Here is a 16,538-nt window from a genome sequence, read left to right as displayed (position 1 = left end):
TCCACTTAAAAGATAGAACACTCGATGTTTTTAGAGGATTCTGATTTGAAGAATTTTGGGGAAAATTTTTAGAGGTATTTTTACATCAGAGCTGGCTTAATCCATAGAGGTATAAAGAAAGACAGGAGATGAATTTTTCGGTAATTGGTCGTTAAAGTCTTCTGATTTCTTTTATGTAATAAATCAAAAGAAATTCTAGGCTCGCCCGATGAAATACGACTTTTTAGTAGAACTCAAGTTTGTTCTGTAACATTCTTACTATCAGCATCGAAGATTTCCAGCCTTCTAATATACGAGAATAAAATAAAATTTGGCTCCACGAAATAAGTTTGCGTTCAATTTTGTCATCCATTGAATTTTGTTTTGAAAATATATTTTCTCAAGCCAGAAAATGAAAAGTTCTTTATAGGCACACACAATTTCAGACCCAATTTGTAGACAAAAATTCGCTGGAGAATTTTGATGGAAAGTATTAAGCAATAGAGTTCACCTTGAAGAAAATGTTGATCGAAAAATCTTGTCATTTGATGATAGATTGCAAAGTTTACAGGCTCTTTTTTAATCCAAATATTTTCTTACACCAATGTCAGAAACAATGAATCTCGTCCCATCTTATTTCCAACACTTAAGTTAGCCAATAAGATTTTACCTATCAACAAAAGAGCTCATTAAAAATGCACGATATATGAGATTATGAGCATGCATACCTCGTAATATTTTTAATCGTAGGGCGAGCATGGTTACAATAGCATCTCCTTTTTATTTATACCTCCATGCTTAATCCTTTAGTGACCAGACTGTCGGAAAAAGGAAAATCTTGTGAATTTTGTGCCGAATTTGTCCAAATTTCTATCTTTCAAAAGCAAAAAAGTTGAATTTTCTATTTTCCAACCATTATAGGGACTTCCTGGTTCCAAAAAGAAAGCAAGGCTTTAGAGAAGCACACTTGTACCCCTTTACTTGCCTAGGTATCTTCTCCAGGGTATAGTGTGGCTTTGAACTTTCATTATTTAGATGTTTCTGATTTAATTGCCTGGTTTTCAAAAATCGATATAACCTCTAAAAACAGAAAACGATTGCGTGCAGCTAAGGATTTGACGAGTCTGGGTCTAAATTTATAGGTCTAATTAGATCCTTACAGAGCAGAAAAAAATAGCCAAAATTGAGTCAATCTGGACGAAAAATCTACCTTTGAGGTGCATTTTCTTGAAGATCTTTGACAAAAAATAGCCAGATCTTCGAAAATTTTGTCCAAAAACTTCGTTTTACTATTTTTTACACCCTCAGGGGTGCACTTTCTCTTACTTCGACTCTACAGTGCACATTCAGACATTGGGAAGTCTGAAAACCTTAAGGGCCGCATAGAGACCGCTTTACCTAGAGTGCCCTCCTTCCCCGGGACTGGGTTTGAAAACATTAATGCAGACAGGGAGGTAAAGAGGTAAACAGAAGAAATGTAAAATCTAAAAAAAGTTCACAGCTTTGTCATCCATGCTAAACTCATCCCCACAACAAAAACAAAACGCATCAAAACTCCAACTGGCTGAATTTGCAATCGCATAGAAATTGCATGAAAATGATCAAAAGCATTTTTAAATTATTTTGTTAATTGCTTTACAAGAGAAGGCGTGCGTCATAAAATAGCAATATAAATGATAATGACATGAGCTTAATTACTTTTCTATTGTCTACTTTCAATGAAAATAATAAGTCGGCAATAAACACAACGACTTATTTGGGTAACGAAATTCAAAACAAAACTTTCATAATTGATTTGTATGGAGACATCATTGATGAAGATTCAAGGTTATCCAATTCACCTTTAGGTGACATAAAATTGAATTTCTAAGAAGTAAAAGGGGAAAACTCATCTCAGAAAATAATTTGCTAGATGAAGAACTCGATGATTGGAGATATTGACCCTAATTAACTTTTAAGGGCCTGTAAAAAAAACTAAATACCATTTTACACAAATATTTTATAAAGTTACGATTTTTAAAATTGCTTACTGTTAGAAAAGAAATTCAAAAACCTCCCATGTTTTCCTTCGATCTGATTTCGAATCACCCACGTCTCAGCACAAGAGGAATTTTTAAACAGTTTTGACTTTTGATACAATAAGGTTTACAATGGTTTGTCCTACTCTTAATCGGTTTTAGTGTCTTTCCCAGTGGGTATGATACTAGTTTTCGAATGGGAACAGCTACCAGTATATCCAGTGGTATATAAAACATAAATGAAGTATGTTTGCATTTTTAGTAAACTTTCTCCAAGGACCTTTATTATAATGTTTCTCATTTTAGATTTACATTTTTATTTCATTAATCTGAACCAATCAGAGGTTGACACCGGCAATGTCTATTTTGTGCGTTACAACACGGCATCACAGATGAGTCCTTCCGATCATCAAACTTGCTTTTAAAATCATCAGCAATATCTTCATTCAATTTCTCTAATAAATCTTTCAAGTGACCGACTAATGCTTTATTGAAGGGGTCGGTTGTATCCAAAGGTTTTGCTTCTGATGGGTCATCCTTCAGATCAAACAATAATGGCGGATTGTACGTTCTGGCCATCGATGATCCGAAGTGACAATCAAGAAGCCTCAAACCACCTGTAGAAAATACACGTTGATAAAAATTAAAGTTATTTTATTGTTTTATCAATGAGATTCAACAGGGCCCTACCACTTTTTTGAAAAGTAAAATTTTTGGTTGCGCGCCTCCTTAGACTCTATATTCATTGCCCCCCCCCCCACTTTCAATTTCATGGCGTGGGCCCTGTTAACTCTCTTAAATACTCATGTTATAGTTTCATTTGATTTCTCCTTTCTCCTTTCAAAAATATGAATCGAGATAAATCTTATTCGGGGAAAATCTTTGGCAAGCTTTTGATCAGTTTTGTTATCGACAGAAAGTTGGACGCTTTCCCCGAAAAGAATTTAACTCAGCTTAAAAAAATTGAATACACCATGAACAATGAATCTTTATTCATTTATCAAAATATTATGGAATAGTTCTTGGAACTGATAGATGAAAATACTTGGTCACAACTCACACTCGACCATTAAAAGGGATATAAAGGGATGTTAAAGCTGTCTGAACTTACGTAAAGTGGCAATTATCCATCCCCTTGGATATTACCGAGTTTATGTATTTGCACTTTTGAGGACGGTAAAGTGACTGAAGCGATTTGGAAAAACCCGCAATTCCGCCCCGCAAAATCGAGGACGGTAAAAGTGCTGATTTACCGTCGTCCTCAGCTGGTCAGGATCTACTCAAATTAGAACCTTACCGTCTCCGTCGCTGAAAAACACACATACATAAACTCGCTATTGAACGCACAAGGCAGAAAATACAAAACTTACCGGACTTGAAGACAGCTTTATAATTTTTCCACCGGACGGCAGTGATCTCATTATCCCTTGCGTTCGAACGCGGATGGAAAAGTGTCTAAAGCGAAAGAAAGAAGTTGAGAGATATGAAAAGTACATCACGTGTTTAACAGCATGATTCTCTCTGTCTGAAAGATTATCTTCACTCAACTGGCATTAAATTAACAATCAATTATTCTTATCCTATCAAACATCTAGCTTCATCCCTTTACAAAACCTTTTAATAATTATAAATGTTCTGCTCATTGGCTACGCATGTATAAAAAATGTTAAAAATTAGCTGAGATGTTTGTTGAATGGAAGGAAGTATTTTTCAATCTACCCTTTATTTTGCAGAGGAAAGCTGGGATTAGAAAGGGTACGACTTGTATACAACACCAAACTCATTTCTGAAACAAATAGATACCATGACTAGCGATTATGATTGGATATTGGCTCAGAGTAATATATCAACAGGGTCAGGGAAGTGATATGACCTACCAGTCGCCCTTCATCCGATCCATCTTTCAAAACACGAGACAAGTCCTCTCCATCGTAATGTCTATCAGTTGGTAATTCAAACCCCATCAAACTTGCCATTGTGGGCATGATATCTAAACCACTGATCAAGGCGTCAGATACCCTACCCTCTTTGATGTACTGTGGCCACGTGACGACCGCTGGCACGCGATGCCCTCCTTCCCAGATGGTTTCTTTCCAACTGGTACCTCCACCACCTAATAATCGAAATGACCTTTAAACAGCAAAGTCGTTCACGGACCCTTAGTTTGCTCTTTATGGTTCTAATAGTGTTCGTGATTCTACTGCTTTCAATAGTATTAAAATAGTGGTGCAAGCAGCTACGGAATTGGTCAAGCAGTTGTCGGTTACAATAAAAAGCTTAGATGGATATTTTGTATTGATTTGCAAAGCGATAGAATTCAGGAAACTATTCATTGTTACCATCGCAGTATAACAGTGACATATCAAATGCTCTCTGGAATAGTAACTAGAAATGATAAGAATGATATTCATAATAGTGAAGCTCTCCTACCTCCAGTTTTCTTTTTCTGCCATAATCCTTGAAACTTCCCAGGTTGCCCTGAAATACAGAAATAATAGCTATGTATCCAAGGTCTGAAGATTTTTTTAAATAATGCAAATAAAGGACATTAATGTAGCTAACAAAAAAGAGAAAAACCAAAATGCATATACCTGAAAATTGACATTCTAGTTCCCAAGGGCCGTTATCACTGATCAACCATATCACTGTATTCCCGAACAATCCCAAATCCTTCACTGTTTGAATCATCCGTCCGAAATTTACGTCCAATTCTTTCAAATTGTCCGAAAAAGCAGTGTTGTTTGGAGAGTGTTCAGCAAAGCCGAGTGGTACGTGTACCTATAAACAGAGTAGTATGTGCACGTATTATAAGTTATGACTTTCCTCAAACATTTAGGCTTTCTTTACTTTAATTTTCAAGCCTCAATTTTTAGAATCAAGGTTTCCATCATATTTTGTGATCTGTAGTAACCGAAAGATCATTTCTAAACATATTATCTCTCGCTACCAATAATAAAGATTGACGTTAAATGAGGCGACATGTTAAAATCCACTGATCCACTGATCTATACTCTGGACAAAGTTTCTCGCCCCCGGCCATGCAATATCTTTGATCGGAGTTTTTTGAAAACTGTACCCTAATACTAGCACTACTCAGTGAGGGTGAAAAATTTTAAACATAAAACTCGATCAAATAGAGTGGAAAACGATTGGTCCAGGGTAAATGAAGGTCAGCGTGAAAATCGAATAAATTTGAACGACAACTCTGAGAAGAAAATGAGTCGGCACCTTTGAGAAGGGGATGTAACCAAAGAAATTAGTTTTCTTTTGATGAATTTCTTCCATTCTTTGTTGAAATTCTTGGAAGTAAATATCCGAAAGACTTCTCAAATCTAAAGGTTGCTGAATAATAGTTTTATTTCGATACAGGGGAATAGCAACGTCGTCTGTGATGTCTCGCTTGCAACTCAAATGTTTTGGATGTGAATAACCTGGATAATCGAGACATCCCATATCTAGACTGTATGGTACACCAAGGTAATGGTCAAAGCCTCGATCATTTGGATGGTAGTTGTCTTGAAGTCCCAGATGCCACTTCCCGATAGCAAACGTTGAGTAATCAATCTTCTTCAAGTGTTCAGAGAGAGTGTATTCCGTGGTTGGCAGTCCTCCAATGCTTTTCGCATTCAAAAGACTAAAGAAAGAATTAATATCCGTTACCACTCTTTAGGGATCAGATTTTCTAACAAAAATGGATAATTCGATACTCACTGTTTTAATTACCAGAAGATTTGTGTTATAGAGGTTTAAGTTAAAGCAGTTAAAGAGACTCTACTGTTTACATATTTAAATAAGCTATAGACTAGCAAACTAGTCTGTTAATTAATCATGTCAGAGGGCGGGAACATAAAGGCGGCGGGCGTTTTCTAGAATAGGAGAACGAGCAAAAGTTGGTGAGAGGCTGCTGATTAACAGCCTTTCAGCCCACTTGCCGCCGACAAAATTTTTTCCTACGCTTATCTAACTCCTACGCTTACTTTTCCCGCGTGATACCATTCCAGCTCGATTGGCGTGCCCGTCTAAAAAAGCCACAGAGATGGAGATTGTGATATACCTACACCTTTACCTGTAGAGGCCCGTTCTTGCTCCTAGTCTTGAAGTCAGCAAAGAAGCACGACTTGGTGTGCACACTGCATATGGTGAATGGTAGTCTGTAAAACGAATTCCTTCTTTGGATAAAGCGTCCATGTTCGGGGTCGGGCTTTCTCCTGAACCATCTGAAATAATAATGTAGTATTTTTATTCTCCGTAACTTTGCTTGTTACCTCGAGGTCTTTTTCGGTTGTTCCCTGTGGCTCCTAATGGGTCCTTGCATTACTCTGGCAACCACGCCCTAGAATTATATACTAAGATTAGCAATCTAGTCTACTAATCAATCATGTCAGAGGGCGGGAATAACATAAGGGCGTTGTGCGTTTACCAGGAAGGGAGATGCTTAGAATAACATAAGGAGAACAAAGAGAAGTTAGTGAGAGAGCCGACAATTGTTTACACTTACCTAGCTTGTAAACTCACCTTTCCAGCCTAATATCGTTCTATTCCAACTGACTTGCTAGTCTATTCGTTTTCTTACCCGAGTCACCTTCCTTATTGAATCCAACATCTCCATATCCAAGATCATCAACCAAAAAGATCAGAAGATTCGGCCGTTCTGTGAGTTCCATTCCCATAGAAACCGTTGCTAAGTTGGTGATCAGCCATATTGTGAACCAAATTGTCCTTTTCATCTTGCTGTAGAAATATTGTAAAAATTCACTTCTGAATTTGCTATGCATGTTATACGTTATTTGTCGAGTAAATTATAAAATCCTAATTTGCGATTCAAATATGGAAATGGTGAATAAAGAAATTAAAAATAGAACATTGTTGTAATGAAACAGCCAAAAAATTAAAGTTATGAATCAAAAAACATTTCGAGCATGCGCAATTTGTCTACTTAGGTGGCAATCGTTCTTGGTAAAAAGATTGTTGTAATAGAATAGCCAGAAAATTAAAGTTCAGCTGAAAAATATTTGTCGAAATGTTTTTTGAAAACTAAAATAGGCGGCGATATTTTTATTTTTATTCATGTTACCATGAATTCATAGACACTGGATAAACAACAAGCTAGATTTCTACATAGATTTAAAAGCGGCTAGATGTTGTGCTTTGCCATCGCAGGCAAAAAAAAGTGAATATCGAAAAAAATATTGTTGCTATTGTTTTCGAAAACCTGTGAAGCTTCTGATTGGTCAAACGCTGAAATTCTATTGTAATGTCACGTGACTTAGGTAGGATTTCCTACCTAACCTAGTTTTTTTCTTCAAATTTTTGGCGAGTAAAAGTACAAAAAGACAAAGATAAAATACTTTTTGGAAATGAGATTATCAATAGTTTTCTAAATCAGAGAATTTCGAACCACCATGACAGTTGTCCTTAGCGGACTCAGCTCGATCCTTGATTGTTTTCTGAAACAATGGAAATACAATGCTTCGCTCTCCACCCTTTTATGGGTTGTTTATCCAGAGTCTCTATAATAATTCCATGGTTACTACATCAAAAAGAACACATCAAAACGATCCTTAAATATCCTGTGATAAGATCACAGATGAGAGTTTATATGAAGTTGTATATATGTGTAGACATGAAATCATCTTACCTGAAAGCAGAAATTTGAGCTCTCCTGAGATTTTACTGATGTTTATTTTGTAAATCTAACAAAGCCAAAAAGATTAAATTTCCCCAAAGAGAGACGATAAAGTGAGTTGGCTTGTCATTTTTTGTCCTTAAATCAAAGGAAAAGGAAATCCTTAAAATTGGCCCTAAGAATTTCTCCAAAAAGTGCCCTGAATTTGACTTGAATACGAGATCAGAAGCTTTGTAGATTCGTAGATTTGACCTTTTCTAGAAAGTGAAAAATCAATAGGATAGATTCTCGTTTAGGTCATTGATTCGTTTTGTTTATGCCTACAAAAAAAATTAGTTAAATCGCACAGCATGGAAAAGGAAATGGATGAAGTCAAAGTTTAAGTTTCTAAGATTAAAGTGTCAAAATATGTTGTAGTTTACGAGAGTGAAATTTATGTTTGTGAAAAGGTCACATTAGGGGTGGCCTGGTGACGTCAAAAGTATGTAGGGAGTCAGTAAAACATATAATTTGTAAGCAATTACTGGTTAAGAAAAAGTTTAAGCATTCGACAGTGTTAGGGCATGGAATCATCCAAACATAGGGATTTTAATTATATCCGCATATCAAAGAAAAAGCAATTCAAATTAGCATCATTAAAAACTCTTAAAATCTCAATAAATTTAAGTCAAACTGTACAATTTTATGAAAATACAAAGAACAGAAAAATTATAAAACAACGAAAATAATTTTACATGCAAGCTTTAACATTTGTGTTTTTGATAACCAAAAATCCATAGCTCAAACGCGGTATTTCAACTGGTTGACGAACGCCATCAACGCCCTTCATTTGCGGTAATCGCTCACCATTTATCATTCGGAGAAGCTCTCCATTCAGGTAAGAATTTTTTGAAGTCAACCCTTCAGGGTTAGTGAAGATGTATTTCTCTATCGGATATTTCTCATAGTTTTTCACGGAAAGAAAAAAATTTGAGCGTTGCTTCATGTTCACAAAACTGACCACCAAATCTCCAGGTACCTTTTTGGAGCAATAGAAATGTGTCCTGAAGAATAAGTTCTGATTCGCACTGGAGCTCAACACAACATTTTTGATAAGTTTCTTAAATAGTAAAGTTACCCAGTAATCTGGCAAAGGATTATGGGTAATGGGATCCAGCATGCCATAATGTCCTCCATAAAAACTTTGTCGAATGAAAACTTTGTGGCAAAATTCTGAAGCGAGTCCAATTTTACTGAGATGATGGAAACCAGAGATAAAACGGTCAGAGAAACCGGGTGCTCCACCTCCGCTGGCACTCCCTGTCTCACCAACCCAAACATCTTTTTGTCTCGATAGATTCCCACGACTTGAATTTTGAACGATTTGATCAATCCAGCTCATTTGTTCTTTTAATTTTGACATATAGATGGGGTTTAAAAAAGCTTCAACACTAGCCTCGGTTTGATGCATTTCGTACATGTGATAAGTCACTGCATCAATGGGAGGTGAGGCTGCCAGATATTTCTTTAAATATTTCAATGGTTTCAGAGACGGTTTAGAAATATCTGGTCCGTAAATTTTCGATTTGGAATTCTGCAACAAACCTCGCAGTTTTTTGTCATCACGGGCTAGCTGTCGAGCGCTGACTTTCGTTTTCCCGCCATATTTCGAAAATCGGTTAGGCTCGTTCCCAATCTCCCAATCAACTTTTCCAGAATATTTGTTAAGAACAGCTTTTGTTGCATTACTGATTACCCATGAGCCTTTGCGATCACGTGTTAACGCGTTTAAACCGAAAATCAATCTGAAATTATTTCTTTGGGTGAAAGTGAAAAGTTCTTCGAATTCTGAATGTGTGTACTGAAATTGCTTCATTCGAGTCCAGTTCTCAAACATTGGATGACAACTAGACGGACCTTGGTCATTTTCTACGGCATGTATTTTCTTCTTTTCTGTGAATATCAAAAAATCTTGCGGAGTTCCACCTACGCGAAAGTAGGCGGGCGATAAAGCACGAGCGAGAGTATTAATTTTGCGCGATTCCAACGGAAAACAACGTAAATTTCTCTTCAGTTCAAGTGCGTCAAGACTAAAGGATAAAAACCGATCATCTAGTCTACATTTCGGTAGTTGCGCTTCAAAGCTGATTATCACTTCCTCATGATTGTGTTCTAGCTCAGGTACCAATCCAAAGATATTTTTCTTCTTCTCACAAAATTTGCACGTTAGATTATGTCTTCTTAGCCAGTCTCGTTTGGAAAGTCGAGCGCAGTGAGTGGCGATGACCAGATAAAGCAAAACAAGTAATAATTTCTTCATCTTTGTGTATTCTTTTCTCGCGTTGTAATTTTGTTCTGAAAAAGAAAGGATAAAGAAAATGAATGATCTGGTCAAAGAGAAAACGAGTCTTAACGTATTACCGAATAGTCGTATACAAATTTATACTTGAATCACTAGGAGGAATTTCAATGACAAATGATGTGAAGTGGTATGACAATTATGAAAGACGTAATACAAAGTACTTGATCAAAACCATGACATAAAATTCAAGTGTTTTGAAGCATAACTTCACTCAAGTAAAAGTCTATACTTCAGCAGTCTTACACTGCATGCTTGCATCATTTCTACTTGTGTGTTAAGAAATCGAGTCTCTTTCCTTTATACCATAAAGTACTTTATAAGAGAAATAGACTCGAGAAATCACTTCAGATAGCACTTCGATCGATCACGTCGGAAGTGAAAAAATCTCCGAAATAAAAAAGGTTATAAAAACAACAAGTAATCAACACTTCTATTGTCCCCCTTTTTTTACTTTAAACAGAGGTTTGTCCCTCTCCTTTTGATGTTAAGTCTCTGAATGCAAATGTTGCTAATTTTATCCTAAACTTGTGAAAAATTCCACAAATTTCAACTGTCTACTACTGCATCTCTACAGTCTCTACTCGTAAATCGAGTAAAGCAGAAATGAAAAATTACACAAATTAGAGTACCCAAAGAAAGTATCAAAGCCCGGCATCACGACAGGTAAGTGCTGGAAATATCCATCGCCAGGAGAGATCATTACTGTTATATGAGGATCTCATTATGACCTTGCTCCAACCCCGATGGAAGGATTGGAACAAATAAAAAACAAATCAGTAGAAACCCTTGGAAACTCGGCTAATACTTAACAACCAAGATCAAAAACCAAAATCACATGATGTCCTCGCGGAACGAAAAAAAAGTTCATCAATTATGAAAATTTCTTTACTGAGAAACCACCATTCAATAACTCCAATGGATGCTATGAAAAATTCAATTTCTTTTCATTGAAAATTTCGTTATTTTCATAATATTTTATTCATTGATTGAAAGGCCGGATAAATTTTTACTAGTTTTTTGACAGCGCTTTGACGAGATTTGATTGAGGAAATTTTATTAATGAAAAAAAAGTTACTATAAGAAGAATTTTACTATGAGTGAGGGGTAAAGACAGGGAGGATTGGAAGAGCTTCAAAATGAACAATCGGCGACAAACTCAGACGAGAGTTTCGAAATCACACTCTATTTCTGTAGAAGTATATTAAAGTTTTAAACGCTAACAAGCTAACAAGTTTCGCTTTTAGAAGACTGTTGAATATAGTAAACTTCACTAGTGAAAATCAAAGTGACAGAGGCGACTATATACTAAAAGGGGGAGGGTCTAAGTTCTATATAAGGTTTTACTCAAGAAGAGTTTGCGCTCCATCACATATTGTCAGAGATGATGGTTAGACGACGGGAACAACCAAAAGCAAATGAACAATACATGACCATAATACCCATAATATCTTACGAGAAATCTTCCAACTACTCGATATACTCCCGTGGTTGATGGAAACTAATTCGAATTCCCCTTAAAAATAAAGTTAGAGAGCATCAGCGATACCATCTTTATCATCCTAAGGGCTTTTGATGCGCAAGCTAAACTGGCGTTTGCGACGACGGGAACCGTCTAGTATCTTACTAAGAGAAGAGAATCTACCACATTAAACTAAACCACGAACAAACAGTGAAGTATGATACCATGACTTTCTTCGTCAAAATAATTGTACGAAATATGAAAGAATAGTAATACTTTAGGCGTACAAACTTTCGCGAGCAGAAACTTTCACGAGGACGAAAAATCGCGAAATTTCACGACATTTAATTTCGCGAATTTAACGAAAAAATATTTTTCGCGAGCATAAATTTTCGCGCATCAAGCCTTAAAATTGAGAATTTCACATGAAAAAATGGCTGAGAGGGACAAATACTTCTTAAATTGGCTTGAAACATTTTTCCTTTAACTTATTAGTCTTTTAGCAAGCTAAAAAGTGCCATAAAAGTTACATTTTATTCAAAGTTTGAAGTTTTACAGATTTTCTATTTTGTCAAGAATTTTTCGCGAGCATAAACTTTCGCGAATGGCCCTTCCTAGAATTTTTAAAGACATTTACTTTCGCGAAAAAGGCCAAAATTCGCGAAAATTTCTGCTCGCGAAAGTTTGTACACCTAAAGTAGACTTAACAGTTTTCAACCATCAGCCATACGATGAAATGTTTTGTGAGGGTATATAGTTAAACACGTCAAAAGAGTTTAGCGCTGACTCAACCGAATTTTTATGCTAGTCTCGACAAAATCTCGTCAAGATTTCACAAAATACTTCTAATCAAAATAATAAAGACATTCGAGTCAAGTCTAAACTCTATGAAAATATATCTACGCTAGTCAGACAGGAAAAACATCAGACAATATACCTCTTATATTTTGTCGTCTTTATGTTTTGATGACGTCACCACCAAGATTCGTATCGGATATTCTTTTCTTCCAAACCAATCTCCATCAAGTATTTCTTCATTTGACTCATCATGGGAGATGGCCCACATAAGTAAGAAACTAATCGCTTGTGGTCATCTGCTCCTCCCTTGAGAATGCGCTGTATGTCTGCTTTGGTAATCCGATTATCTGAAAGGTTAAGGGAGCAGCGAAGTTTTCATATTTTTGTTTAGTTAAGGGAAGGTTATCCTATAAACGGCTTAGAACATTTTTACTCACATAGTACATACAAAAATTGTTGTTTATCTAAGATATCAAAATGATGATGAAAAGCATAATTTGTCGATCGAATATCATACTCTAGGGTACCTAATAGCCGGGGGGCCGCTAATTAATTTTTCGAAAATTTTCCAAACAGGACATTCTTATTTCCACACCCCGCTAATTGATTTTTGAGAAAATTTTTTTGAAAGTTCCCTCTTTTGCCCTAATCCTGCTGTATTAGCCTCCTTTTCGAACATTTTCCACCCAGGACATTTTTATTCCAACCCCCCCCCCCGCTTATTAAATTTTGAGATTTTTTCCAACCCCTCCGGTACATTTCTTCTCGAGTACCTAATAGCTGGGGGGGTTGGAATAAGTAGGGGGCTTATTTCACCCCCCCCCCCCAGCTATTAGGTACTCGAGAAGAAATGTACTGGGAACTAGAGATTTAGCAATTGCAAAATATACAATGAAAAACTGCAGAGAACGGTATTCGAGAGAAAAGTATTTTGAAGAAACGAATAGTCATCCTTACAAAGATTTTGAAAGCAAGGGTTGGTGAAATGATGAAAAACATTGAGGTTATTGAGCGGATATACACGCTTCGTTTTTGTGTGAGGTTAGCTTTGGCGGGGCGTTACAGTCTGATTGACTTTTTTTTCAAGAATTGCTTTTTCTATTTCATCATGGATATTCTGAACTTTTTGAGGGAAATCATCTTAAATCTTATGGTATTCTTAGGTTAGGATCGGAATTCAACCTAAAATTAAGACGTAGTTTATACGGTCGGTCTTTTGCCGTGTCGAATTCAAAAAGGTGGATAAAAATTTCTAAATATTTCTAACTTGAATTTATACTTACATGTGATGCTGTTGTCAGTTTCTCCTTCTTGATCCTTGGTCACGAAATATGAAGCTCGAAAATGATCACTGTCTTCTGATATGATAGAATCGATTTCTTGCTACAAAGAAAATGTTATTACGAAATTAATTTTGGGTGCTTACTAACAAACTGCATCGTAGGTGAGCCTTCCTACGTATCTAGGTCGGGCGTAAGGTAGATAGATAGGATATTTAAAACTTGCCTTCGAAAATATATATCTTATAAGGCTTTAAGATTCACCCGAGCTAAATTATAATGGTACTACGCCTAGTATTCTTTTTTAAAGTAGCCCATATTTACAGGTGGGTGCTGTAGAAGAACCATTCTTCAAACCCGAAACTTGCGTATTGTTAAAGTGGCTACTCTTAATGTTTTGAAAGATATGTTTTTCAAGCATTATTATGTGATAAAATATAAAAGCAAGAAATGTAATTTTAGCATAAATGCTAAGAGCTACAAACTTAAGTCGATTTATAAGTATGATTGATGAGACTTGACGAAATTCTGAAACAGGTTTTATATCAACATCTCATTCAACAGAAATGCCATAAAAGGTCTAAAGTTAAAGTTACCATTTAATAAAAAAATGGTAAGTTTATAAATGAAACACGAGGAGGCTTCTGTGTTTCAGTGTCACTTAATGACCCTATTTACTTTATACTCCATCAAAGTTTTACATCACAACATTGGCTTGTTTTCAAGCGAAACATTGAAACTGAAACTTTTAAAGCACAACATCCGAGCTGTTTACGGAGTAGAAGTGTTTTCAATACTTTCAAGTGTGTAATTAAGGTGAGAAAGATGATCATCAGACAACACATATTAAAAGAACACATAATTAATGGCGTAATGATTAAAAATCATTGAAAGTCACTTAATTTAAGTATCAAGTAAAAAGGTCAGCATGATAACAAAAAATTCAGCGTGTAACCAACAAATAACAAATTATAAAGTTGATGAAATTGCTCGTAAAGGTTCAGACTAGTTGATGATCACCAAAACAAACAGCAAAACAACACTAGTTCCATTGATTAGACAACAGTTTATAAGGTGAAACACCGGAATTACAAAACACTCTGAAATTCTCAACACGTTTGTCAGTTTATTTGTTTAACTCAAAACCAAAACACATATAACTGGGAAGTAATCCTGTGGACATAGACTTTTCATAAAAATGATTTATAATGAGTTTATGTCGTCATTCTTTAGCTCATCCCCTCTGGTGTCCAACGTTGGCTCTCATTCTTTCAAAAAATCACTACTGTCCCTAGATTATTCAACTAACATTCAAAGCGATACATATATTCCCAAGAATCGTTTCAATTTTTGATTTTGTAGAAGAAATTAAGCTTATGGAATTCCCCAGAAATGAAATTCCAGGCTCTTCTCGGATCCTACGATCCTCCTCCCCTGTGATACCCGACAAGTTATCCGGAAAGTTGTTGGTCCAACCATTATTTTATCTTGATTGTCAAAAATGAAGAGCCCGATTATTGTAATCTGTTGAAACAAACCTTAAAGATGAGTTCTTCTTTTGAAGGAGCTGAATAAAGAAGGGTCGTCGATATCTCCGAAGTATTTAGTAATCTCGTTGAAGCTTCATGGATGTTCAAAAACATAGAATAAAGAGGGTTGATACCAACTCCACCAGCAATAAGCAGAAAATCTTGCGGTTCTTTGTGTTCCAGCTCTTCAAAAGCATCATGATAAACGTTTCCACCAACTTTCACTTTGACTTCACTTCCATCTACACACTGGTAAAAAGTAAAGAATAAAAATGGTAGAAAGTACCGAATAAAAATGCAATTTCACATCGTCTTGTAGTCGAAGTAACCTTTAGTTGTAACTTGAATTTAACCAAAAATTAATTGCTTCGTGGATGTAATCTGCTTTTTAATTTTCATCGAATCTAGCCCAATAAAAAATAATCAACAGTTTGAAGAAAAAAAACAAAGTGATATTGGGCCAATTGTGTGTTGTGTAAGTAAGGACAAAATGTAATTTCATTTAATTCATCACACTGCAACCCCCTCTTACCATTGTATGAACCCAGTGGGCAGGTGGGTAGTCACTGTATTTGACAGCAAGATGTAATTCTCTTTTTTCGGTTAGTAGTGATGGTGCAGAACACATCGAAAATCCACTGAAGGTTGAAATACCAGGGATATGAAAATCAACCCTGGAAAAAGAGGAAGACAAATTTCAAATTTCCTACCTTTGTATGAACCCAATGGGCAGGTTTATGGTCACTGTATTTCACAGCCAGGTGTAATTCTTTTCTTTCTTTCAAAAGTAATGGCGTAGAGCACATTGAATAACCACCCACAGTTGGCAGACCAGGAATGTGAAAATCAACCCTAAAAGACAAGCAAGTTTTTCCAAAGAAAGATAAGAAAAATTAAAACAATAGAAATTTTGAGCTTCAAAGAACACAATCGAATTTGAAGATTAAGAACACTCACCACTGTCCAGGTTTAAAAGAAACACTTTCATCTTTTATATTGAGCTTTAAAAATTTGACAGTTGGTGAAATATTGCTGATTTTGGTCACAACTGCATCTACAAGTGCCTAAAAGAGAGATATCATAAAAATTGGGGGCAATTAACTCACAAAGAACAATTTAATCATTTCCAGATACCAGACTCAAACATCTTAGCACTTTATTATCCATCCAAAAACTTTAAACCTAAATCATTTTTAATGAGCAGGCTTTTTAATTTTTGGAGTTAAAGCATCAATGGATTTCACTAACCTGACTTCCTCTGATCACGTGACTTGTTCTTTCGAGATGAGTGGTCGAAGAGGAAGAAGACATAGCTCTGTAGTAAAAAAAATAATTTGCAGACATTCTCATGTGGAAACACTAAGGATTTTCCAATAAATACTTTTATAATGGAGAGAAGAGGGGAGGAGAAAGGGAACTAAAATTCATACCTTGCTGAGAGATGTTTTGACAAGAATCTTATTGAAAACATAGATCTAATTACAACTTGATATTATTTTATTTCATCT

The 16,538-nt window shown here is 35.8% G+C and overlaps 2 protein-coding genes across 4 annotated transcripts; both read right to left on the bottom strand.

Moving 5' to 3' along the window:
- Positions 1–1,900: 1,900 nt before the first annotated feature.
- On the bottom strand, positions 1,901–7,576 carry LOC136823383 (arylsulfatase G-like). Its single transcript, XM_067079559.1, has 9 exons — positions 7,346–7,576; positions 6,571–6,728; positions 6,064–6,214; positions 5,226–5,631; positions 4,589–4,775; positions 4,428–4,475; positions 3,875–4,110; positions 3,368–3,452; positions 1,901–2,614 (listed from the first exon to the last, which is right to left on the bottom strand). Exons 2-9 carry the CDS (start codon positions 6,722–6,724, stop codon positions 2,322–2,324), a joined length of 1,560 nt encoding a protein of 519 aa, XP_066935660.1. The 5' UTR covers positions 6,725–6,728; positions 7,346–7,576; the 3' UTR covers positions 1,901–2,321.
- A 650-nt stretch (positions 7,577–8,226) lies between these two features.
- On the bottom strand, positions 8,227–16,538 carry LOC136823373 (oxidoreductase NAD-binding domain-containing protein 1-like). Of its 3 annotated transcripts, none has more exons than XM_067079546.1 (8): positions 16,461–16,538; positions 16,279–16,345; positions 15,988–16,094; positions 15,741–15,882; positions 15,040–15,279; positions 13,505–13,604; positions 12,361–12,568; positions 8,227–9,957 (listed from the first exon to the last, which is right to left on the bottom strand). In XM_067079546.1, exons 1-7 carry the CDS (start codon positions 16,499–16,501, stop codon positions 12,396–12,398), a joined length of 870 nt encoding a protein of 289 aa, XP_066935647.1. In that variant the 5' UTR covers positions 16,502–16,538; the 3' UTR covers positions 8,227–9,957; positions 12,361–12,395. The 3 variants fall into 3 exon arrangements, with proteins under 3 accessions (XP_066935647.1, XP_066935648.1, XP_066935646.1); XM_067079547.1 differs by lacking the exon at positions 15,741–15,882 and adding an exon at positions 15,563–15,704; XM_067079545.1 differs by lacking the exons at positions 13,505–13,604; positions 15,040–15,279; positions 15,741–15,882; ... (1 more) ...; positions 16,279–16,345; positions 16,461–16,538 and having other exon boundaries at positions 12,361–12,451.

The sequence above is a fragment of the Clytia hemisphaerica genome, unplaced genomic scaffold (genome assembly GCF_902728285.1).
Source record: "Clytia hemisphaerica strain Z4C2 unplaced genomic scaffold, Clytia hemisphaerica genome assembly, whole genome shotgun sequence".
NCBI lineage: Eukaryota > Metazoa > Cnidaria > Hydrozoa > Leptothecata > Clytiidae > Clytia > Clytia hemisphaerica.
This window is presented reverse-complemented; position numbering and strand designations above follow the sequence as displayed.

Excerpts from the sequence above, each read along its gene's own strand:
- LOC136823383 (XM_067079559.1), bottom strand. The coding sequence starts at position 6,724 with ATGAAAAGGACAATTTGGTTCACAATATGGCTGATCACCAACTTAGCA. Across the intron at positions 6,215-6,570 it reads CAATAAGGAAGGTGACTCGG|ATGGTTCAGGAGAAAGCCCG; the intron begins GTAAGAAAACGA and ends TTATTATTTCAG. Across the intron at positions 4,111-4,427 it reads GCAGAAAAAGAAAACTGGAG|GTGGTGGAGGTACCAGTTGG; the intron begins GTAGGAGAGCTT and ends TTCGATTATTAG.
- LOC136823373 (XM_067079545.1), bottom strand. The coding sequence starts at position 9,922 with ATGAAGAAATTATTACTTGTTTTGCTTTATCTGGTCATCGCCACTCAC.